Source organism: Camellia sinensis, chromosome 9, assembly GCF_055761805.1.
Source record: "Camellia sinensis isolate YWXY chromosome 9, ASM5576180v1, whole genome shotgun sequence".
In the NCBI taxonomy this organism is placed as follows: Eukaryota; Viridiplantae; Streptophyta; class Magnoliopsida; order Ericales; family Theaceae; genus Camellia; species Camellia sinensis.
The window spans coordinates 174330711-174355371 of record NC_138969.1 but is presented as its reverse complement, the minus strand read 5'-3'; the positions used below and the strand labels follow the sequence as shown (position 1 = coordinate 174355371).

At 38.6% G+C, this 24661-nt stretch overlaps 1 protein-coding gene across 1 annotated transcript; it reads left to right on the top strand.

Annotated features, from left to right (window-relative positions):
- Nucleotides 1–20000: 20000 nt before the first annotated feature.
- Nucleotides 20001–22816, top strand: LOC145799926 (uncharacterized). Its single transcript, XM_082889571.1, has 3 exons — nt 20001–20183; nt 22073–22195; nt 22286–22816. The coding sequence occupies exons 1-3, from the start codon at nt 20001–20003 to the stop codon at nt 22814–22816; spliced, it is 837 nt and encodes a 278-aa protein (XP_082745697.1).
- The last annotated feature ends 1845 nt before the right edge of the window (nt 22817–24661 follow it).

Here is a 24661-nt window from a genome sequence, read left to right as displayed (position 1 = left end):
ATCAAATTTTTCGAGTTGGACATCCAATTGGAGAAGTGTTGTTAGACTTAATGAGCTCATTTTGTTAATTTGAACCGTTAATTTTATAAAATTTATTTAGCAGAACATCCATGTCAAAAAAATAAAATTAAAATGATTGAATATCAGTTATTTTTTAAAACATCTTATAGGGCTTGTCAAATTATTATTTATTTTTTTATGACAAATGCAATCTAATGATGTAGTTATCGATTTTTAAGACATCTTATTTTTTTGAATGGATGATGTTTTAGTGAGTTTTATAAGATGATCAATTCGAATTAATATATACTAGTGAAAACCTGCGCTATGCACGAGATGTGAAAAATTAATAAAATATGTTTATATAAAATAATATAAATAGTTAGATTTTTGTATGTAAATTATAAATATATATATATATATATATATTGAAACTTACAATTTAAGTTTTATAATTTTATCACAATTTATATATCAATTTTTAATTTGTCACAATTTTAATAATGTAACTTTTAACCCCTTGTTAAAATTATAAATTTAAACGAGTTGAACCCAAACCTATTATGACATATAAATTATGATATATGTCTTAAGATAAAACAACTTTTAATCAATATTATTTATTTATTTTTCAAAAAATCTATTTATTTTATTATTTAACGATATCTAATCTTCATACTTTTCACTATGTCAAAAACCCAGTTGAAAAGTCCAACCAATTCATCATTCACTTCAAGGAAATTCTATTTCCGCACACCTCATTGTCTCTGTCCACACACTTAATGAACTTTATGTTTATTACAAATTTACCTTTAAATAAAATGACCAAAATAGACATCCATCCACACACTTAAACATCCAAAATAGAGATCTCTGTGCACATCTTTTTTTTTTGTAAAAGCTTTCTGTGCACATCCACTGTCCATTGCCTACATTATTGACACTCATTCTTACACACCTAACTCTTTTTCAAACTCTCAATTGCTACCTTCTTTCTCCACTCTTTCTCACATTTCATTACCTACCTTCTTCCTTCATTCTTTCTCACACACTCCATTGCCTATCTTCTTCCGCCATTATTTCTCACACACCAGACTCCATTGCTAACATTCTTCCATTGTTCACTCATTAGGTTACCATTGTTTGTCAAACAAAACTTGATGGAAGATTTGCCAAACAATTTAGAAAACCAATAGGATATGCAAAACAACCAATGCAGTGACGGAAATGTGACTTTTTTTGCTAAGAAATTGTTTTACATAATTTCTGTTCGCGATCACCATCCGGCAAACCAGTGCCGAATACATAGACAGTATACGAAAAACAACAATCGAACAAAATTAATTTCTTTGGAACTCAACTTCCAAAATATAATTCGAAACTCAACTCCCGAAATATATTAAACCATTCGGAACTTAACTTTCGAAATATATTAAATCATTCAAATTACAACTTTCCAAACATGTTAAAATATTCGGCCCTAAAGTTTCGAGTTTCTTTCTTCTTTTTTTTTTTTTACAAAAAGTATTCACTCAAGCAAGTGAAGTTCAATCTGATTGTGTATTGGACTACACTAGTCAATTTACAACAAATCAAGTACAAGGTCATCAATCATGGCAGGCCGTGCCAACGTAGCACGACTGTTAACACCATAAATCTGCAATTTTTATTATTATTTATTATTTATATAATTGCAGGACACGTGGCATCCTCTTATTCATTTGGAAGTTAAAAGAAGTTATAGAGATAATGGAGAATATGGAGGACAAAGTGGATGAGTGGGAGGACAAAGTGGATGAGTGGAAGGACACGTGGCAAGACAAGAATGAAGATGGAAGAAATGGGTAGTTACTAAGTAGTTATTGCTGTATTTTTTCTTCTATAAATAGCCATTAATGGCTACATTGTAAGGATCCAGAATTCATAATCAAAGACACTTGATTTCAATATTTCTTGTTATTTTCCTTATCTTAGGAGTAGTTTAACATAGATTTATATTTCGAAGCATTTATTTTCAGCATTTCCATTTCGAAGCATAGGAGTAGAGGTAAGTAATTATTACTTTGATTGTTCATTCAATCATCTTTCTCCGTTCCCCATTCTTCTTTTAATTTTTCTTTTCTTTACACTTGGCAATCTTGAAGTCCTCTTCGTTGAGGCAAAAGAACCGTCAACACAATCGCTTGATAATTGGCTTGAATTTAATCTGTAAGGATTTTTCAATCCTTGCTGGCACGCTCGCATTTATGATATTTTCCTTCGTAGGAAAAATAAGCCAACATTTTAGCCAACATTTTTTGGCACGCCCGGTGGGACGTCAAGTGTAATAAATGGAAAATGAATTGGATTTGTCCATTTCAAATAGTCTAGATGAAATTTATTGGCGTAAACAAGAAATTTTGGATCTTCAAGAAGAGATCCATTTTCTTGATGAAATAAATTTTCATCCCTTACAATATTATTTGGTGGAAGAACAAAGACACCATTTAATTGGAGAAATTCATCAACTTGATATGGAAATTCGCCAATGGAATGATGAGTTATCAACTCTCACTACCAAGTCTTTAACTGAGGCCTTAATGGCCGGAATTGGTGAATTTTTTCAGAATTTTTCCATGGTTACAAATAGCAAAAGCAAAGAGTTGATTTCATCAATGGCTCGGGGGGTTCAAGAATCCGTTTTTAAAGAGCCAAATTATGAAATTAACACAACGAAAGAGCATGTTCTTGAACCAAATTTGGCTAAGAATGATGTTCCATGTATGACTCGGGGGGTCCAAAAACCAAATTTTAGAGAGTCAAGTCATGAAAATAATATATCTATGGGTGATTTTCATAAGCCATTAATGGCTAACATGGAAAAACAACCCATTTTGCCAAATAATTATGAAAACCTATTCGGCAAAAGTCATGTTTTTAAAACAAACATGGTCAAGAATAATGAACAAGCCACTGTTCATGAATTCAAAATTTTTGACATTTTTCAAAATGTCAAAAAGTATAAATTTTCATGGTCACACTATACCATGACTTTTGGTGTTCAAAATCCTTTTTGGATTTGTGGTTCACATCAAAATATAATTATGATGATGTGGTTAATAAAATTAACAAATTGTTCTTATGAGTTCGAAGCACTAAGAACAAGGGATGACCATTTAAAATGCATGAACTTGGCTAGAAAAAGCCTGTGCATTTAAATAAATGGTTGAGAATGGCTTATCTTTTCAAATTGATGGCCAGTTGTTTGTATGTACACAATCAAAGCATTGAAGATACATTCGAAGCATCAAGAATTGTTTCGAAGGTTGATTACTTCACATTCGAAGCTGTATAAAGCTTTGAAGATACATTCGAAACATCAAGAGTTGTTTCGAAGATTGATTACTTCACCTTCGAAACTGTATAAAACTTTGAAAACTTTCGAAATGTGTACATCTGTAAAATGACAATTAATTAGTTGTCGAATAATGCCTGTTTTTGGCATCATAAGTTGGCTCGAAGAACAACAGTTTTGGTGTCTTCGAAGAATTAATAATTGGTTCGAAACACAAAATTAATATTTCCATTAATTATGTGTGAACCAGAACATATAAGTTTTGAATAAACCACAATGGTTGGCCAAAAAACAGCTTCGAAAGCCGTTTTGCCATAAGTTGCTTCGAAAGCTGTTTTGCCATAATTTTGTAAGCTTCGAAGCTCTCTATCTTGCATCAACAACAGCTTCGAAGAATTAATAATGGTGGTTGTGAACCTTCGAAGCTTTGTCGAGTATTTTTGAGGATGTAATTCGTCTTTGGTCGGCTCCATCGACCTTCGAAGAATGATTTTGGTCCTTTATATCACTTTCGAAGCTTGTTACTAGTCATAATTCGAGTCATCTAGTCATAATTTCATACTCATTCGAAGCACTTTATTGGTGTTGTTACATCATTCGAAGCACTTTGCTGCTTAGGTTAGTCATGTGCTTGGTTCGGCCCTTCAAAAATTCAAATAAACATCATTTTTAAGGGCCGCGGGGGGTAATGTTAACACCATAAATCTGCAATTTTTATTATTATTTATTATTTATATAATTGCAGGACACGTGGCATCCTCTTATTCATTTGGAAGTTAAAAGAAGTTATAGAGATAATGGAGAATATGGAGGACAAAGTGGATGAGTGGGAGGACAAAGTGGATGAGTGGAAGGACACGTGGCAAGACAAGAATGAAGATGGAAGAAATGGGTAGTTACTAAGTAGTTATTGCTGTATTTTTTCTTCTATAAATAGCCATTAATGGCTACATTGTAAGGATCCAGAATTCATAATCAAAGACACTTGATTTCAATATTTCTTGTTATTTTCCTTATCTTAGGAGTAGTTTAACATAGATTTATATTTCGAAGCATTTATTTTCAGCATTTCCATTTCGAAGCATAGGAGTAGAGGTAAGTAATTATTACTTTGATTGTTCATTCAATCATCTTTCTCCGTTCCCCATTCTTCTTTTAATTTTTCTTTTCTTTACACTTGGCAATCTTGAAGTCCTCTTCGTTGAGGCAAAAGAACCGTCAACACAATCGCTTGATAATTGGCTTGAATTTAATCTGTAAGGATTTTTCAATCCTTGCTGGCACGCTCGCATTTATGATATTTTCCTTCGTAGGAAAAAAAGCCAACATTTTAGCCAACAACGACGACCACGAATATTTGTATAGGCTAGTATGAGGGTGTGCACACATTTTTTATTAAATGAGTATATTTGGAATGCGGGGTGTGTGGATTGAGATAAAGGCCTACAAATCAAACTACTAGTGAGCAGAGTAAGAAATGATGTGCACAAAGATAATATGGTGTGTAGAAATAGAATTTCCCTTCACTTCACATATCCCCAGGTTTTCTCACATATGCCCCTGTATTTTGAATTTTCACATTCATTTAAAATTAAATTCACTAAATTTAATATGACGTTAAAATCTTAGAAAGCTATTAACATGGGTGATTTTATCTGAACAAATAAATTGGGTCAAGTACGTCAGTTCACACATGTCATTAGTATTGGAGTAGTTGATTTTTCTTTGAATAAGTAAGTTGATTTGTCTAAGTACGTGGATTCACATACATAATTGGTGTTTGAGATTTGATTTTTTATATATATATATATATATATATATTTTATGATTTCTTTGTTGGCTTATTTTTGTGAGTCTTTTTTTAAAATTTTGATTAGATTTTAGAATTCTAAATTCGACTCTATGAGAACAAAAAAAAAAATTTTAAATTCAAAAAGAAAAAAAAAGTTAAAAATAGTGGACTTTTTTGGTTTTTAATTTTTTTTTTTTGAATATTTCAATTTTTTAAAATTTGTCTACACATGACAGGCTGAATTTTTTTTAAAATTTTAACATAATTTAAAAAAAAAAAGACACTAAAACAAAAAAAATGTGACAACACTTTCCAAACAACCTACCACAAATCTCGCCGCGAGGGGGGGAAAATCAAGATCCCCTCCTTGCATTTCCTCCTTACATTTCTTACTTGCAAGCCCATTGGGACCACTTTTAGGCCTAATTTTGATAATCCGCACCGTTCATATTTTAAGATTTGTTCAATATATCATTTTCCGAACACATGCTTTCGGATATCCGATCAACTTGATTTTTTACAGGTATGATATACTGAACAAATCTTAAAATATGAACGGTTCGGATTATTAAAATTGGGCCTAAAAGTGGGTCCAATAGGCTTGCAAGTAGGAAATGTAAAGAGGAAATGTAAGGAGGGGATCCTGATTGGGGGGGAGCTAACACCAGGGTGGATAATTTTCTTGATGAAATAAGTGGCCTTGTTCAAATATATCACTTTACATCCCTAGTAAAAATGTTAACTATATGACTCGTAGAAAAATGTAATAAATTGAGATCGGCCATATTTCGGTCTTTAAAGTGATTGAAAATAAATTTCTTTTTCAAAAACCTATATATTAAAGGGTTTAGCAAATAGAACTTTTTTTTTTTTTTTTTCCTTTTCTCTCTTTTTTTTTTTTTTTTTGAAAGATCTTAGGGACATTATCAAACAAAGTGTCATACTAAGTTTCTAAACCAAGGAAAGCAATATGGTGTATACTCTTCAAAAGGTGTGTTCTATATATATTTTATAATTAAAAAATAAAATGATATGATTTTAAACTTTTTGAGTTATAATTAAAAAAAATGTCATAACTAAATATAATATAAAGTATAATTAAAAAATTTATGAGTCATAATTAAAAAAATATTATAATTAAAAATAACTAAAAAAATAATATAATTAAGTATATATGGTCCATCTTTTCAAAGAGGTGTGTATTTCAAACAATCGTCATCCATCTTTCTCAGTTTTTCGGTGACATATAATCATTTTTTCTTCCCCGGGGACACACCAAAAAATTGATAGGAGACTTCCTAGCCTCAATAGGAGGAAAAATTATTCATTGGTTCTGGGGTATTACGTAGTGATGATTTAAGTCAATCACAAATTCTTATATCCTTTATTATATACATTAATCATAATGCATACGAAGCATCACGTGATATTATTCCTGACCAACCAATAACTTCTCCAATTGGAGAGATAGAATCAATTTGGTAGCGTTTGGTTTGATTTTAAAATTATGATTTGAGTGTTGAGTTGTATTTTGAGTTTATGAGTTTTGAAATTATGATTTGAAAAAAGAAAATTTGTTTGGTTATGAGTTTTGAAAAAGTTTTGAATTGAATTTTGAATCAAGTGTTGAGTTTGTGCAAAGTTGTTTGGTTATGAGTTTTGAAAAGAGTTTTTTAAACTTAATTTAAAAACCTATAACTCATAACTAAACACACAACTTAAACTCTATTGAAATTGTTATTCAGAACTCATAACCAAACTCTTTTTAAAATTCAATTCAAAAAAATAATTATTGAAAAAAATAATTTTTTATTTAAAATTTTTTGAAAATATTTTTATTTAAAATATAAAAAAATATAAATTATTATTTGTTAAAAAAAGTATTTAGCTAGTGCTTTAAAATTACTTTTGATTATATATTTGGTTGTAAATTTTTTTTAATTGTTTTTTTTAAAAATGTTTTTTATTTTTTAAAAATTACTGTGACAAATTAATTTTTATTTTAAATTTTTTTTGTTAATTTTAAATAAATGTCCAAATAATTTGTCATTTTGGTCTAAAAAAATAATTTATATATTTAAAAAATATTTTAAAAAAAGATAGTACTGTTCTAGTCAACCGGTCGGACATCCGGGGGGTTTATCAGGTAGACCCGAAAATACAAAAACTGACTAAGTGGAGCTCTACCAAACGTGTTGTGAAAATTGTTTAAAAATATGATGTTGGAATCAATTTTTGAAAACACCATTCAAAAAGAGGCTCCACGTAGGAGGGTGGAAACTTCCTTTTGACTAGCCTGAATAATCATAGGAGCTACGTAACATTTTCCAAATCCAAATTATATCATTGTGTATGAAAATTCCTTTTGCTCTTCAAATTATTATTCAAAAATTAATTTAGCTTATTTTTTAAATTATATTAATTTTATAGTTAAATTATTTAATTTTGGGGATATTTTTTACAGTCCCTGATATTAAGATTTTATAGCATAAAAGACATTTAATATTTTCATAATGTCTAAGGTCCCTCACACATTGATCTAGAGAAATTTCAATCCAGAGAAATTCTCTGGTTTGCAAATTTCTCTAGTTTTCTCTGGACTTCCAGAGAAATTCTCTCTAAACTAGAGAAATTTCCAAAATTTCTCTGAACTTCCCAGAGAAATTCTCTCTAAACTAGAGAAATTTCCAAAATTTCTCTGAACTTCCCAGAGAAATTCTCTCTAAATTAGAGAAATTTTCTCTGTGTTTTGAACAAACCAGAGAAAATTGGGCTACTTAGAAACCAAAAACAATCACAATTTTCTTTATGTTTTGAACAAACTAGAGAAAATTGCCTACTAAGAAATAAAAAAAAATCACAATTTTCTTTGTGTTTTTAGCAAACCAGAGAAAATTGGGCTATTTAGAAACCCAAAAAAAAATCATAATTTTCTCTGTGTTTTGAACAATTAGAGAAATTTGGGCTACTTAGAAACCAAAAACAATCACAATTTTTATTATTATTATTATTATTATTATTATTATTATTATTATTATTATTATTATTATTATTATTATTATTATTATTATTTTGTGTGTTTTGAATAAACTAGCGAAAATTGTGATTGTTTTTCCAAGAAGCATTTTATCAAACAGGTTAGCTTCAAAACTCACAGCTATATGTTTTACAGTTCTAAGAAAAGTTTTGTTAAATCAAAGCTCACAGCTATATGTTTTGGAGTTCTAAGAAGCATTTTGTCAAACTGTTTAACTTCATACTATATATATAGATGTTGGTATGTGTATGAGTTGTGTGTGTGTGTGTGTGTGTGTGTGTGTGTGTGTGTGTGTGTGAGAGAGAGTGCTTTTGTTTGCGTTTGGGGATGTGTAATGATCCCAAACGAAACAAATTATCATATAGAGATAAGCGTCGTGAAATTTTGCCAAAAGCTTTATCAGCGAAACAATCTTCAATCGGAGTTTTGGAACTTTTCGGCTGATCTTCCAAGCTCGACAAGGTTTGTTGCCAAGCCTTTTATTATTCATACCCGTTTTGCTATGAGTTCCTTCGTCGAGTAGTTGGTAGCTCCTTTTCCTCCAGTAGCTCTTGATGTTTTCAACATATATTAGAGAGAGAGAGAGAGAGAGAGAGAGAGAGAGAGAGAGAGAGAGAGAGATGATTTGAGGGGATCAAATTTCTTTGTGATATATGGGTATCGGGGGTTGAGGGATCTTAGACATCATAAAATAATATTATGCACCTCTTCCATTATTAAAAATGGGTGAGTGACCTTCGACTAATTTTTCCTTTAATTTTTGATCAATTTTTCCCCACCCTCAGTTGTTGTATAAAATCAGATAGAATTTGTTGACGTGATACCAAATTTCATTTAAAATTTCATTTTACCTCCTAAACTATCCCTAAAATATCAATTTGACCCCAAATATAAAAAAATTAAATTGAAATATTTAAAAACTTTATCTCAAATATAAGGAAAGTAAATTTTAAATAGGGTTAAATTCATTTTACCACCTTGTAGTTTGGGGTTGGAGTGCTTTTTACCTCCCTATCGTTCAAATATAATCAGAAATCCCCTATGTGATTTTGGACTAAAGTGCTATCGTTAGTTTTTCCATCTAAACTAACGGAAAGTGTATTAAACACACCATTTTTTAGAGTGGGTTTTATATTTTGAAAAAATATAATGAAATTAGTAAATAAAAATAACAATTTTATCCCCATTTTCTTCAAATCTAAAATTAGATTAATATGTTTAAATTAAAATAAAATAAAATATAATATAATTAACAATTGATTTAAAATATAATTAAATAAAATATAAAATAGACAATAATTAAGAATTGATATAAAATGTAATTAAATTCAAACGTTAGAAATTATAATAAATAATTAAGAACTTATAATTAATTGTGATCTAAAATATAATTAAATTAAAATTAGTATAAAAAGTTTGTAATTACAATAAATAGTTAAATATTTAGGATTAATTGTGATATAAAATATATTTAAATTAAAATTAGAATAAAAACTTAAAAATTACAATTAATAATTAAGAATTTATAATTAATTATTAAGAGGGAGATTTGTGACCAGACATGGGCCCAGCTAGTTTCGGCTTCGGTCGAGGTTCTAACTTGGGCAAAACGAGGCTGCACGCTCGACCGGAGTCTTGGCGCGGTCAAATGTTGGATACACTTCGGACCAGGATATTAACCCGGTTAGGTTAAGGCCACTGGTTTCAGGTGCTAGCCCGGCCTAGAGATGTGCATTTCGCTAAGTTGGACGAAATTTGTCCTCAGAAGGCTAGGTTTGACTGAGCAAGAGCTCGTTACGGGCTGTAGACCTTGGTTGACCCCGCGCAGGTTAGTCCGAAGGGACCAGGAAAATAGTGCAACCCCGAGAGAAGGCTGTGGCGTTGTGGTTGGCACAATTCGGTAAGGTGTGCTACGTAGCGTGTTTAGATTACAGGAAAGAGATTTCGTCGTCCGTACACGTCAATACCTTTAGGCGGTTTCGCCATTTGGTGTTTGGCGGTACTTATGCTTACACGTGGAAAAAGGTAAGAGGGGAACATATCCACACTTTAGGAGAATGATGGACAAAAAGAAGCGCACATAAGCTATATAAACAGTGATGTGCTTCCATGCACTAGTCTGGAACTTTTGGTTATTAGAGCTACCTATCCCTTTGTCTCTTCTCTCTCCTTCTCCTTCTCCTTCTCCTTCTCCTTCTTCTTCTCCCCCTCTCTCTCTCTCCCTCTCTCTCTCTCTCTAAGTGTGCTAACTTGATCGTCAGAGGGGTTTTCCAACTGCACACCGCTGGGTAGCTCACCATGTTTGTGTTCTCAAGTCATTCGGAAACAAACGAAGCTTGGACACGAGAAGTACGGAAAGCGATGAATATTTGCTCCCTGTACAATTGGCGCCGTCTATGGGAAACTTTGACAGACAAAACCTTGTTCTCCAAGTTTTTCCGATCACTTTTTCATGGCGCACAATGATGAAACCCCGCTGTCAATCATTGATGGTATCACTCTAGAGTCTGTCTGGAAAAAAGACTGTCATCCCGTCATTTCGACCATGGCGGGCCTCAAGACTTCCTCTAAAGAGCTCCTAGAGATGCGCGAGATAAACGCCCAAGGAGCATTGACCACTCACAGAGCCCCGACGGGCACCGATGGCGGAGAGAGTTACACACTCAATGCCTGAAGCATAAGTTGAGAGACCAGGATGCCATTATTTGGAGAATGGCCGTTGATATGGAGGCGCTGAAGCTGTAGATCAAAGGGAAGGGTGTTGCTGGAGTGGGAAACCACAGTGAAGGCACCCAATCTCATTATTCAAGTAGCCAGAACTGGCAAGGGATGCCCTCACTCTCTATCACTCGAAGCTACAGAGTGGGTGATTCTGACTCGCCGGCGGAGAAGTGTAGACGTCCCCGAACGCCCCGGGAGGACGAGTCCCGTTCTGTTCGTTTGGGCTCACTACAGTTCGGACTCTCGAATCGTCACGGTTCTTAATCTGAACCTAAGAGTCCAAATCTGGCAAATCATTTTGAGAAAAAAATAGATTTGTAGAAAAGAAGTGCCAAACATGGACTACTTTGCCAGATACAGAGTCGCCACCTAAATATTTTATTATGAGGGAATTTAGAAAACCCCGACTCGGTGCCAAAGGCCACGTGTCCGTCATCACCAAAGTTGCCTCAGCTCGGGAGCTTGGGTACGATTGGGGAAGGTCAGCTATGAGCACCCCCTCTCGCCTGATCCGAAGATCGGCCTCTACTAACCATGATATCCGATTTTGAAAACGTTATGTGTTCTTATTCCGGTTATTAGCCTAGAATTACTATGTTATGCGCACAGCAAACAAGTATAGACCAAATCGCCCAAATCGGAACAAAACATTGTATGTTTGTTTTGAAAATGGTTTGCTACTCGCAAGTAGGCTAAAATGCAGGTTTTGCCACCCTCAAGTGGGCTTTAGAAAAGATGGTTTTGCCACTATCTAGTGGGCTTAAAACTCACAGTTTTAATGCATTATTCCAATTTAGGTAATTCAACCTCCATCCCCAGGCATTCAAGCAGTTATATCACATAAGCAGCTAGCCTCATGGTAATCATGCAATTATAGAAACACTCACACGCATGCGGTATGCTAAAGCATAAAAGCTCACCTAGTACTCCAAGCCAAAACAGAAACTAGTTAGTAATAATATGCATGATCCTAGTTCATGTTCAAGATGGTTAATGTGACACATGCAAGGATGCAATCTAGACAAGCTCGGCTAATCTACACGTGGCATGTGAAATGCTGCAATTAACAAGTACTCAACTTGGATTTGAAATACCAGTGCAGTTAGCATGATATGCCGAGCCCGGTGCATGTAAGACAAATGTGTGGATGCACGCATGCATAGCATAAGGTATGCTAATTTAAATATGCCCTAGTCTACCATCATAAGCGGGTAAATAAAAGGGAAGAAAGACGTGGGATTGGAAGACATACACACACGCACCCACACTTATTACAAATACGCCCTCACTCGGAGGGACCGAATAAATATTACAGTCCGAATAAATAACTAACTACTTAATTAATTATTACAGAATTCCTATTTAATTAACAAATTAAATGCAGAATTAAAATGGCCACAGCCCCGCCTCGGGATGCGCGAATGATGCATGTTTGACTCGTCTCGCCCGGAAACTCGCTGCCATAGCACTGTTGCCTCCGTTAACACTGCCCTGCTCCTCTGGGGATTGCCAAAGTCTTGGGATAGGTTCTCTGCACACTTTGGAGCACCACCGGCTAGGAGAAATGGTCACTGGCCAGAGGAGATGATCACCGGCTGCGTTTTGATCTATCGGCCATAGATTACTGACCGGTCGGCACTATATGTAGCCGACCGGCCAAAACTTCCAGCAGAACCTGCAATTAACAGCAGCAGAGGGCAAGTAGTGTATGGCATGGAATTTTTAGGCAAATGTATGCATGGACACACTCCCTATCATGTAATGGATTCAAGGGAGCATGGCCCTCGACCCTCGGGCCATCAATCACGTATTTCAATGCATGATGGCCCAAAAGCCAAGTATGCAACTTCGATATCAAATGAAATGCAAGCACAAAACACATCAAAGGGACCCAACCTCAATCATGGTTGATCAAGAGGCGAGGCAATGCACAACAATGCACATGCGACCTAAGCATACAAGTAAACATACAAACATGCAATGCAACTACATGACACACACAATGCTAACAACATAACATGCACAACGCATTGAAACATGGCATACACAATGCAAGATGGACTTATACCAATGTGAGTGGACCTTAGCCACACTCACATCAGTGGCCATTAGATGAAAATGAGACAATCGAAATGCGTGCACGCATGCACGCAAACCGATGACCGAACCTAAGGCATCAAATGCCACTCTACCAAGGCATGGCAAGGTATGTAAGATGGCATACAAGCATGTAATTTCCATCACTGAAATATGATGCTAAACAGCCCCGAAACATGCAAACATGGCACCCGATGCATGAAATGAGCCCTGAAACTCAAAATTAGGCACATGGAATGACTTATAGCTATACAAAGCATGCATTGTTTGATCATGAAGCATGAAGATAGAGGAAAGACAGTCCCAAAACATGCATATTTCCAGTTTATGAAAAGTCCCAAAAACAAACACAAGTAGGGCTAATCTATCGTGCAAAAATGGCCCTAAAAGAGAGATAGAGAGGCAAGGGACAGCAGCTGGCCCCAAACAGTGATGAGCCCCTCAACAAAGTTGAAGAGGGGCTCAAAATAAGACCGTTTACAGTTTACATCAAGCCACGAAAATTAGCACAAGTGAGGCTAAACAATCATGCAAGAAAAAGGCCTAAAAGGGGGATAAAGAGACAAGTGATAGTAGGAGACCTCAAACAGCAAGAGATCCTTAATCAAACATGAAAGGGAGCTCAAAATATGACCATTTACAGTTTGGGTCGGAGCCCAAAAATGCTTGCAAGTATGGCTTATAGATGAAGCAAGAAAAGACTAGAAAAGGGAAAAGAAGAACTCACCCTTGTAGAGCAGTAAACTAGCAGCTCTTCGACCAAGTTTCTGAGCTCTCAACCTCTTCAAATGGCCTCCAAGTTGCTAGAATGGTGTGTAGAGGTGTGGTCCTATGGGTTGTAGTGCAAAGGGTGCAAGAACCTTAGGGTTTGGAGGGTTGAAGGAGAGAGATATAGAGGGTGTATGTATCAAAGCCTCAGCTGGTTTTTGTAAAACTTAGAGAGGAGGTAAGGGGCTGGTTATATAGAGGGAGAGGCCAAAGCAAAAGGGGGAAAAATCAAATTCAAAATTCCCCCCAAAAGGCAGCCCCTCGGACAGAGGGTCTGGTGTAAAACAGTTGGCACAGCTGGCATCCAGTCAATCTGTAGAATAATCCGGAAGGTCGTCGGCTAGCAAAATTGGTTGGTCGGCTACTTTTACTGGCCGGTCGGCCATCTATTTGGCCGGTCGGCTAAATGGATGGCCGATGGGTGGCCGATAAGGTCAAAAAGTGGCCGGTGGGTGTCTAGATTGAAGCCCCGGAAGTTAGCTTTCCAACGGCGCAAACATTGCATTAAAATTCCTCCTGTGCAAAAAGTTATGCCCTTTTTGGTGAAGCCGCGCAGATTCGATCCAACCGGGATGATGCCCAACTTCAACTGATCATATCTCCCCCACCCAGACTTGGCTTTAAGAGATTCTTGAGTGCAAAATGAAGCCCCGGAAGTGAGCTTTCCGACGGTGGTGGCCCCATAGCTAAAATCCAAGTATGCAGATTAATAAGCCCGATTCAGCGAGGACTGCTCGACTCCCTTCTACCCGGATTCATGCCTGTCTTCTCCTCCAACTTGGTTTCTTCTCTCTTCCCCTCCTTTCTTCAACTTCAAACCCCTAAGCAAGGTGTTTTGAAAGATTTTTCAAAGATTCTATCTCTCTTTCATTCATTTCCACTTTGTCCCTGCTTGGTTTACCGAAAAGCGCAACGTTTGACAAAATGCGAGCCTCGGAACATCGCAGAAACTTTATTTCAAAAAAGTTTTGAAAGAGAGGGTTTTAAGGTCTAAAAACCATCCAAAATAGCTTTGGTCCAAAACGGGGTGTGAATTTGAGACTTGTCTCTCTCCTTGCCGAAGAAACTGGATCTTTGCCCTGCACACCTTTTATCACCAAGTAAACCATCAGTAATGCCCAAGTCTTATGGGCTGTCAAAAATGGGGTGTCTACAAGAAGCCATGTACACAAGACAACAACTATCGTCTCTCACGTCCATCGGCGACATCGAGATACTTTTACTCCGCCCGTTTGGAGGACATGAGAGATTTCTTGGAGGAGCGAACGCGACAGAGGGAGATGCAAAGGGTGCCAGCATTGCAACGGTTGACCCATGGAGGTCGCGCTAGTGAAGAGGTCGTCATGCCACCGCCAAGACAAGCTATACACGTGTCGTTAGATAGAGATTTGGCGAGGTTGAGTGCCACCCCTTTCTCCCTCGAGATAGAGAACACGCTGCTCCCCGCTGGCTTCCACTAGCCTAAGTTCACGCACTATGATAGAAAAAACGATCTGTACATGCGCGTGAGCCATTTCTAGCAGGTGATAGCTAGCCACCGCCACAATGATGCATTGATGTGCTTTATTTTCCCTTCGAGTTTAGGTGAGTTGGGCTTACAGTGGTTCGAGAGATTGTCAGAGGAAAGTATCGAGTAGTACAACTGGCGGAGGTATTCGTGACCCGTTTCAAAACCAATACCAAAACGCCCAAAGAAGTCAACCATCTTCTGGGCATTAAGGTGGAACCAGGCAACTCACTCAAGCCATACAACGCTAGGTATTAGGAAACATTCAATGAAATTCTTGATTACCCGACCAACCTAGCAATCATCTAGTATAAGTGCAGTCTCCTAGTCGGACATAAACTAAGTGACTCGCTCACCATGAGTCAATCAATAACCATGGAGCTACTAATGCAACGTATCAACGAGCACATTCGAGTTGAGGATGATGCGACCACCACTACCGCGAAAGTGAATCTGATAGTAGCAAACAAAATGGTAGCTGGGAAGGTTCACGCAGTCGGACAATAGGCAAATATTCGCACAACCGTTAAAGAGAACAAGGCCGCAGCGCTAACCGCAATAATCGGGGTAAGGGTTGTCACAACGACCGAGCTGACTACCCCTATGATGTCGCGGAAGATGCAAAGAGAAAGTTGAACACCCAAACAGGCATCACCACCATTTTCAAAATCCTAATCTACCACATACTTAGTGAGATCTATGACAAGGAATACGTCTAATGGCCAGCTACGTTAGACGATGCGCAACGAGGCTTTAACTTGAGATATTGTTGTACCTACCATCATGAGCGTGGGCACCGCACAGAAGATTGTGTCCTTTTGAAGCAGTATTTAGAGGAGTTGGTAGCAGTTGGCCACCTGGACCGTTACATTGATGGAGGCGTCAAGGCCGCGCCCTACGCTCAAGCCAAGCTAAACAGCTTTGCAGCTTTAGAAGCACCTTCCCAAGGTGTAATCAATGTGATCCACGGGATCGTTAAGCCAGCATGGGTATGCGAGCTCCAAGGGATGATCAAGAAAGTGTAGCATGTGAGAGAAGTTCTGTTGGTCCAACCTGTCATCAAGAAAGGAAAAACCGAGGTGAAAGATGCTCTCAGCCTTTCAAGCAGAGATCTTGAGTGCATTCAAATGCCACATAATGATGCGCCGGTGGTCACGCTTTGCGTGAAGGACTTTGACATTAGACGCATTTTAATCGACCAGGGTAGCTCAGTTAAAATAATGTCTTATGACACTTTCAAGCAGCTCAAGCTAAATGATAGGGACTTGGCTCCAGTGACCTCACCACTGGTTGGCTTCAACTCACAGCCAGAGTGGCTAGTAGAAAAGATCATCTTATCGGTCAAAACAAGGTCCGTTATCAAGCAAGTAGAATTTTGGGTGTTGAAGGTGCCCTCTATGTACAACTTGATCCTAAGCAGAGGATGGCTTCATGCCATGCAAGCGGTGGCATCGACTTTCCACCAAGTCATGAGGTTCCCCTCTGCTACCGGGATGGTAGAAGAAGTGTGGGGTGATCAAGTCATGGCCAAGCAGTGTTTCGTGGCCGTAAACAGAAGCCAGGCTACTAAAGGCTTCGTAGAGATGATGCAAGGACCGGAAGATCAAAGTGTCTTGGACGATGTGGGTACCAAAGCCGAAAAGAAGGCTGTCGAAGACTTGGTGGAGGTAAGGATCAACGAGAATGATCCAGAGAAGTTCTTTTTGTTGGGATCCACCTTGACCGCCCAAGAATGACTGGAGATGTTAAATTTCTTGGTGGCAAACATCGAAGTGTTTGCATGGACACCTTACGACATGTTTGGCATCAATCCAAACTTCATTATCTACCAACTCAATGTTTTCCCTAATGCCGGACCGATCATTCAAAGAACACGGAGATCAGCGCTTCATCATGCCGAGGTGGTGGCGAAAGAGATAAAAAACTTGCTTGAAGCAGGAGCTATCTAGGAGGTACACTAACCTAGGCGGGTTTCGAACACCGTTGTCGTACCAAAGAAGAATAGAAAATTGTGAGTATGTGTTGATTACAAGATTATGAATAGAGCTTGCCCCTAGGATAGCTTCCCATTGCCCTGGATTGATCAATTGGTGGACCTTACCGCCAGATACAACAGACTCAATTTTCTGGACGCATACTGCGTCTATCACCAAATCGCCTTGTATGAGTCTGACCGGGAGATTACTTCTTTCATGACATCAAGGGGGTTATTTTGCTACAGAGTTATGCCGCTCGAGCTAAAGAACGCCATAGTGACTTTTCAGAGGATGGTAATGTCACGACCCAAACCCGCTCCTATGGGTTTAGCACCGTAACCGGCCAGTAATCCAAGATTACCGAAGGCCTGCTTAACAGTAACACAGTAATCCAGAGTACAGGGGCATGGCAGAAGCCAAAAAGAGTAAATAAACAATGTCCAATGAGCTGTGATAGTCTGTATGCCAAAAAGACTTTTCGTACACATATACATGAACAGTATGTACATACCAACAATCATTCAGTTCAGGGACCTAATCCTTATTAAACAGTACGGTAACAGTCTATACAGTTATACAAAATAGATACAAAGACAGACGGGGAAATTAAAACACCCCTAAGCCATAACTTGACAGGCTCGGGACCTCGCAGTGAGGCACAGTGGTTGGCCTGACAAAACTGGAGCTTAACCCCGACGCTTCTAGCCGCGGTCTGGTGCCTGTACACCTACATATATATATATATATATATATATATAAGCAGTGAGCTAAAGCCCAGTGAATAACGTAATGCGTAAAGAGGTTAAGAATGAATGTCCTTACAATAATGAAAACAGTTCGTTAATTCAGTATATCAGTTATTCAGTCATATGTGGTACATCCATTAGCATAACAGTACGATGAGCAGTAGGTCTTAAAAGACCGAACAGTAAATGATGGCCATCAATCAGTAAATAGTAGTGGTTCCAACAAGGGAACCGACAGAGATCTCTGTAACAGTAACAGTAAACAGTAGTTGCTAAGGATGCGACAATACAGTTCAGAATATAGGACATACATTCATTCAATTAACAGTAGCAGTTCAGAAAGCAGTACAGTTCGATTGTTCAGAAGATAATCATTTTGAACATATCTTTACACAGTTGTTACTCACAGAGTTCTAGGCTACAGTAAAGCTAGAGCGCGTCCCCAGTCGCCAACCCTACACAGTTACAGATTGAACACACACTAAGCTACATAGTTGGGAAAATAATAACTTAATCCCTAATTTGCCTCGGTGTGTTCTACGTCTATATCCTCATTAAGATGCCTTAAACTAGGCCTAATAATGCCTAGGATGAGATGAGGATGCAAAGATGCACTTTAAAAGCATTTTCAAAATTTTTAGAAAACAGGGGTCACGCTCGAGCGTAGGTTACTCCGCTCGAGCGGACATGCAGACAAAGGTTTCCACTCGAGCGTAGACTTACCCGCTCGAGCGTTCTGCAAAATAGTCAAAAGTGCTGGATAGGTGAAAATCACGCTCGATTGGGCGCTCGACACCCGCTCGAGCGTGAGACATTATGTCCTACTCAAGCGTCAATTATTCCGCTCGAGCGGACATCAAAACAGTGCAGAGTACTGAGAGCACGAATTTCACGCTCGAGCGCCAGTCACCCTGCTCGAGCGTGAGTTCAAAATCTAGAATTTCCAGATTTGAACCTCAAGCTCAAATTCAACTTTTAAAACATAAGTTTCGATCCTCTTGGGCTAGTTTGCTGGAAAACACATCAAAACTCATAGTTTAACATGATTCAAAGCTCAATTGTAAAATCAAAGCCCCAAAAGGAAGATCAATTCAACTCAATTTGAAACCAATTTTCATGAACATAAATCAAACATAACATGTATGAATTTAAACCATTTCAAAGCTTCAATTTCATGCTCTAATGAGCCAATTCTTTCAAAGACAAGGTGAAAACATGGTTTATGATCAAAACATGGACATGCATGTGGCAAATTCATGAAGAACAAGCTCTAAAATGCAAGAGTATGCCATGTATGCAATAATTAAGCTTCAATTCAACACTATTGAGCAAATTCTTGACTTAACTCCTTAAACTACCATGATCCATGCTAGAAAGAACTTAAATACACAACAATGAGAGGTTGAATTTCCTTACCTAAGTCTTCAATCACAAGACTAGAAGCTTAATTAGGCAATTATCCTTCAATTCTTCAAGTTCTCTAAGCCAACTCTCAAGAACACTCACTTCTCTCCCTCTCTCCCTCTTGGTCGGCAATAACAAGGGAAATGGCTGATGAAATGTTTTGATTACATGTATAACAAGGCTCAAGTATGTTGGCTAAGTGGCCCACTCAATGGTGGCAAAATGGTGATTAAGTCAACTCATGCAATTTGGCTTAACTTAACCTAATTTAATCGTATCAAATCACATTTTAACTGAATATGCCATAAAATCACATTAATTCTAAGGATCACAAATCATCAATCAATTTCAGATTCGGCCGCCGATAAGGCCTTCAATTCGTAATTTAAACACAAAGACATGAACAGATAATCAAACAGTCAACAGATAGACATACAATTAAACAGATATACTTAATCAATTCAGTTCCAGATTTTAGTCAATCAGTTCAGTACTTCAATCAATGCAGTTACCAATCATAATCAGTCTCAGTTTAGCAGTAATCAGTGGTTAATTGGTAAACAGTGGCGAGGGTTGTTACAGGTAACCAAGATGTTCGCCCCGCTTCTCGGTCGGACAATGGAGGCATATATTGAAGACATGGTGATCAAGAGCAAGAACGAGGCTGACTACTTGACCGATCTAGTGAAAATGTTCACGATCCTTGATCGACACCAGCTACGCCTCAACGTATCGAAGTGTGCCTTTGGCGTGGGATTGGGGAAATTCTTGGGCTTCTTAATGACAAATTGGGGAATTGAGGTGGATCCCTCCCAAATCAAAGCCATACAAGAGCTGAAATAGCCGAACTCAGTAAAGGACGTGCAACATCTTGCCAGGATGGCAACCATGCTTAACAGATTTATAAACCGATCATCAGATCGTTGCCACCATTTCTTCCAAGCCCTAAAATCAAAGCTTTTATGAGACAACGAATGCGACTGGGTGTTAGTCGAAATAAAGTCATATCTATCCTCTGCCCTACTTCTTGTCACGCCAAAGCAGGGCAAAGAACTCTACCTCTACCTGGTTGTTTCTCAACATACCGTCAGCACGGTACTTGTTAGGCCAGAAGGCATACACCATCTATTGATCTTTTATGTGAGCAAGACCTTACTCCCAGTAGAATCAAGATACTTGCCGCTCGAGAAGCTTGCCTTGGCGCTAATGATGGCTTCCAGGAAGTTGGTACATTACTTTCATGCGCACACGATCATCGTGCTGACTGAATTTCCATTAAAAGTTTGTTTGAACGGGCGGACTTCACCGGTTAAATCTTGAAGTGGGCCGTCGAGCTGGAGCAATTCGACGTCAATTTTTAACCTAAAATCGCCATCAAGGCCCAAGCATTGGCCCAAGCATTCGTAGAATTTTTACCTGGGACTCACCTGGTTTTCCCGGTAGACCTTACCGATGTAAGCGAGCTAAGGGAGGTAGGCGTCGCAAAAATTGCACAGCCAACTCCCACTCCGGTCCACTTCAACCCTCATAACGAGCCAAACATAGAAGGCGACGCAAAAATTACGTGCTGGAGCACAGCCCCATCACCCGAAGGTCAACTACAACTTGGTAATGCACTAATGGATTTGGGAATAACAGGACAACCTGTTGGATGCAATACCGCATCGCCAAGGGGGATGAAGTCATGCAAGTTGCAACCAACAACAGAGCTCGACGCGGTAATAGCCGAGCAGCTAAGCAACTCAGAACGCTCGATCCTTCAAAAGTCTTAAGACCCTGCAGAATGTTAGAAGTTTTTTTATTGGCGAGATGTGGAAACGTTTCGTCGATGGCGCTTCAAATAGACATGGTGCCGGATTGGGGGTCATTTTGATCTCACCAGACGGACTCACCATTGAACATTCCATCACACTTGGGCTCCCTACGTCCAACAATGAAGCTAAGTACGAAGCACTGCTAGCTGTACTAAAAAGTGCGCTCCAACTGCAAGCATTTGAGCTAATGGTCTACAACAACTCCCAACTCGTTGTAAACCAAGTATCTGGAGGAAATGAAGCCAAAGATAACAAAATGGCCAAATACCAAACTCTGGTGAGAGAGTAACTCAAGAAATTTCAAGCCATAAGAGTTGAACAAATCGGCCGAGAAGGGAACGGCTGGGCAGATGAATTAGCCAATTTAGCTTCCATAGCCGACAATCAACCCCTAGCCCTCTCCTGATCGAATTCCTCCCAAGACCCAGTATTGAACAACCGGAGCAGTTGAAAGTCTGCTGCGCCAACCTAGGTCCTTCTTGGATAGACCCCATCATTCGTTTCCTGAAAGACAGAATCCTGCTGACCGACAAAAAAGATGCATACAAAGTCCAAGTAAAGTCTGAGCGATTTTGGCTCTCTCTATTTAGTGCCCTGTATAAGAAGTCCTTCACAGGCCCATACTTAAAGTGCGTCTATCCAAGCAGAGTCGATGCTTTTCTTTTTTAGATCCACGAAAGGATGTGTGGAAGTCGTATTGGCAGAAAATCTCTTGCCTACCACGCTATCTCTCAAGGATACTGGTGGCCGTGCATGTAGGTCGACGCATAGAAGCATGCGAGGAAGTGTGAGAAGTGCCAAAAGTTCGCTTACCAAATTCATTAGCCGGCTAGAGAACTTTTTCCTCTTATAAACCCTTGGCCGTTTGCACTATAGGGACTGGACATTGTGGGACCACTCCCAACCGCACTAGGAAACTGTAAGTTCTTCATCTCTATGACAGACTACTTCACCAAATGGGTAGAAGCCGAACCCCTAGCAACCATCAAAGAAAAGGATGTAAAGAAGTTTGTCTGGTAGAATGTGATAACGCGGTTCAGAATCTCTAAGGCTTTGATCTCTGACAATGGCATCCAATTTGATGGAAAGCTATTTAGAGGATTCTGTGAAGAGCTGAAAATCGAATTCTATAACTCAACGTTGGCCTATCCTCAGTCGAACGGCCAGACCGAAGTGTCAAGCAAGACTATTTTGGACGAGTCGAAGAAAATGCTAGAGAAAGCCAAAGGGGGGTGGACCAAGGAGTTCCCAAACGTCCTCTGGGCCTACCGAACTATGCCAAGACGCTCAACAGGGGAGACGCCTTTTGCCTTGGCATACAGCATGGAAGCTGTCATCCCACTGGAGATCATTCGAACCAAAAATTTTGTTGGCATGCCCACCATCCGAACCAAAAATTTTGAGCTAGACTTGAACGCCGAAGCCATCGCCCTAGAGTTGGACCTCGTTGAAGAACGTAGAGAAAAGGCTCTAATCCACGTCATGGCATACCAACAAGAACTGTCCAGGAAATACAACAAGACAGTTCATTCCAAACAGTTTACAATTGGAGATTCGGTCATGCGGAAAATGATGGGTAACATACTGGTGCCAGGCGAAGGGAAACTAGGGGCAAATTAGGAGAGACCCTACAAGATAATCGGCTTAGCTGGGAAGAAAGCATACTATCTAGAAGACTTGGATGACCAAGCTATACCTCGCTCGTGGAACATAGCCAACTTGAAGTTGCATTACTTTTAGTTTACTTTTAGTTTAAACTTTCTGTGTAATTTTTGTGAGGGGAAGACATACCCCTCCATTCTCCGATGTAATTCTTTGAGTCACATTAAAAATTTGAGAAATCAATATATGGTGGAAATGAATTTATGAAATTTGTATATGGAAATGAATTATTGTACTTAGAAAATTTATTGTATTAATGGATTGCAATGCACAAGGGGCAATTAGCTCTCAACAAAGGTGACTTTGCTTGGCGAAACGAGTTGATGAATTGTTCAGCTCCCAAGTTTTAGCGGAGATGATTTTGTCCGGTTAAAAGAGTTGATAAATTGTTCAACTCCCAACTTTTAGCCAAGATGATTTTGTCCGGCTAAAAGAGTTTATGAATCCCAACTTTCAGCCGAGGTGACTTTGCCCAGCGAAAAGAGTTAATGAATTGTTCAACTCCCAACCTTTAGCCAAGATGATTTTGCCCAGCTAAAAGAGTTTATGAATTGTTTAACTTCCAACTTTTAGTCGAGATGATTTTGCCCAACTAAAAGAATTGATGAATCCCAACTTTTAGCCGAGATGATTTTGCCTCGGCTAAAAGAGTTGACGAATTGTCCAACTCCCAGCTTCTAACCGAGGTGATTTTGTCCGGCTAAAAAAGTTGATGAATTGTTCAACTCCCAATTTTTAGCCAAGATGGTTTTGCCCAACTAAAGGAGTTGATGCTCTGTTCAACTCCCTTTTGCCCAGCTTAACAAGTTGCAGGTTTGTTCAATAATATTGCACGGTTGCGAGATAGAAAAATGCATTACAGAATTGCAAGTGCAAAAAACTGTAAACATTTTCATTCATTGAAACTACAAGTACAAAGTTAGGGCAAGTAGCCCGGTTACAAAAAGTTCAAAATAAAAAAGACAAAGAAACTACAAAGCTAAACTAGGGAGGGGAGAGATCAGCGAATTTGTCTTTAGCTCCGGCCCTGGTGCTCTCTAAATCGGCCATAACGGTTTCATCACCGCGTTTTTTTTGGCCGGCCCCATTCTAGCCTCCCACCTCCTCGACCCCTTCCTCAGCTTCGTCATCTTGCAGAGAGTTGAAGACGTTGTTAGCATACGACACCATGTAGTCTGGTAGAAAGACGGGGGAAGGAGAGGTGAACACCTCGATTTCAGGTCCTTGACTGAGATTCTCACAAGCTGCCTTCTAACCGGACTTGAAAAAGATGTCCTTGATCGCTTTGACTTGTTTTGTGTTGTTCTTCTTAGCCTCTTTGAAACCGCGGTCTTCAGCTTCGTCCACGGCTTTGTCTGTCGCCTTCTTTAACTCTTCTAGCTCGGCGCGGAGAGCGTCTCTTTCTTGCTCGGCGCTACAAGCAAGCCGAGCAGCTTGGCGTTATTGGTGTTGGCAATCTCCATAGAGGACTTAGACTGCCCTAGCTCAGTCTCAAGGTGCTTTCCCATGTTGGAGAGGTCAGTCGCCTTTTGTCATAGCCTATGAACACGGTCCATGACAAGGTGGGTGTAGACGTCCCCGAACGCTCCCGGGAGGGTGAGTCCCCGTTCTGTTTATTTGGGGTCACTACAGCTCAGGACTCTCAAATTGTCACGGTTCTTAATCTGAACCAAAGAGTCCAAATCTGGCAAATCGTTTTGAGAAAACATATTTTTTGAAAGAAGTGCCAAACATGGACTGCTTTGCCAGATACAGAGTCGCCACCTAAATATTTTATTTTGGGAAATTTAGGAAACCCTGACT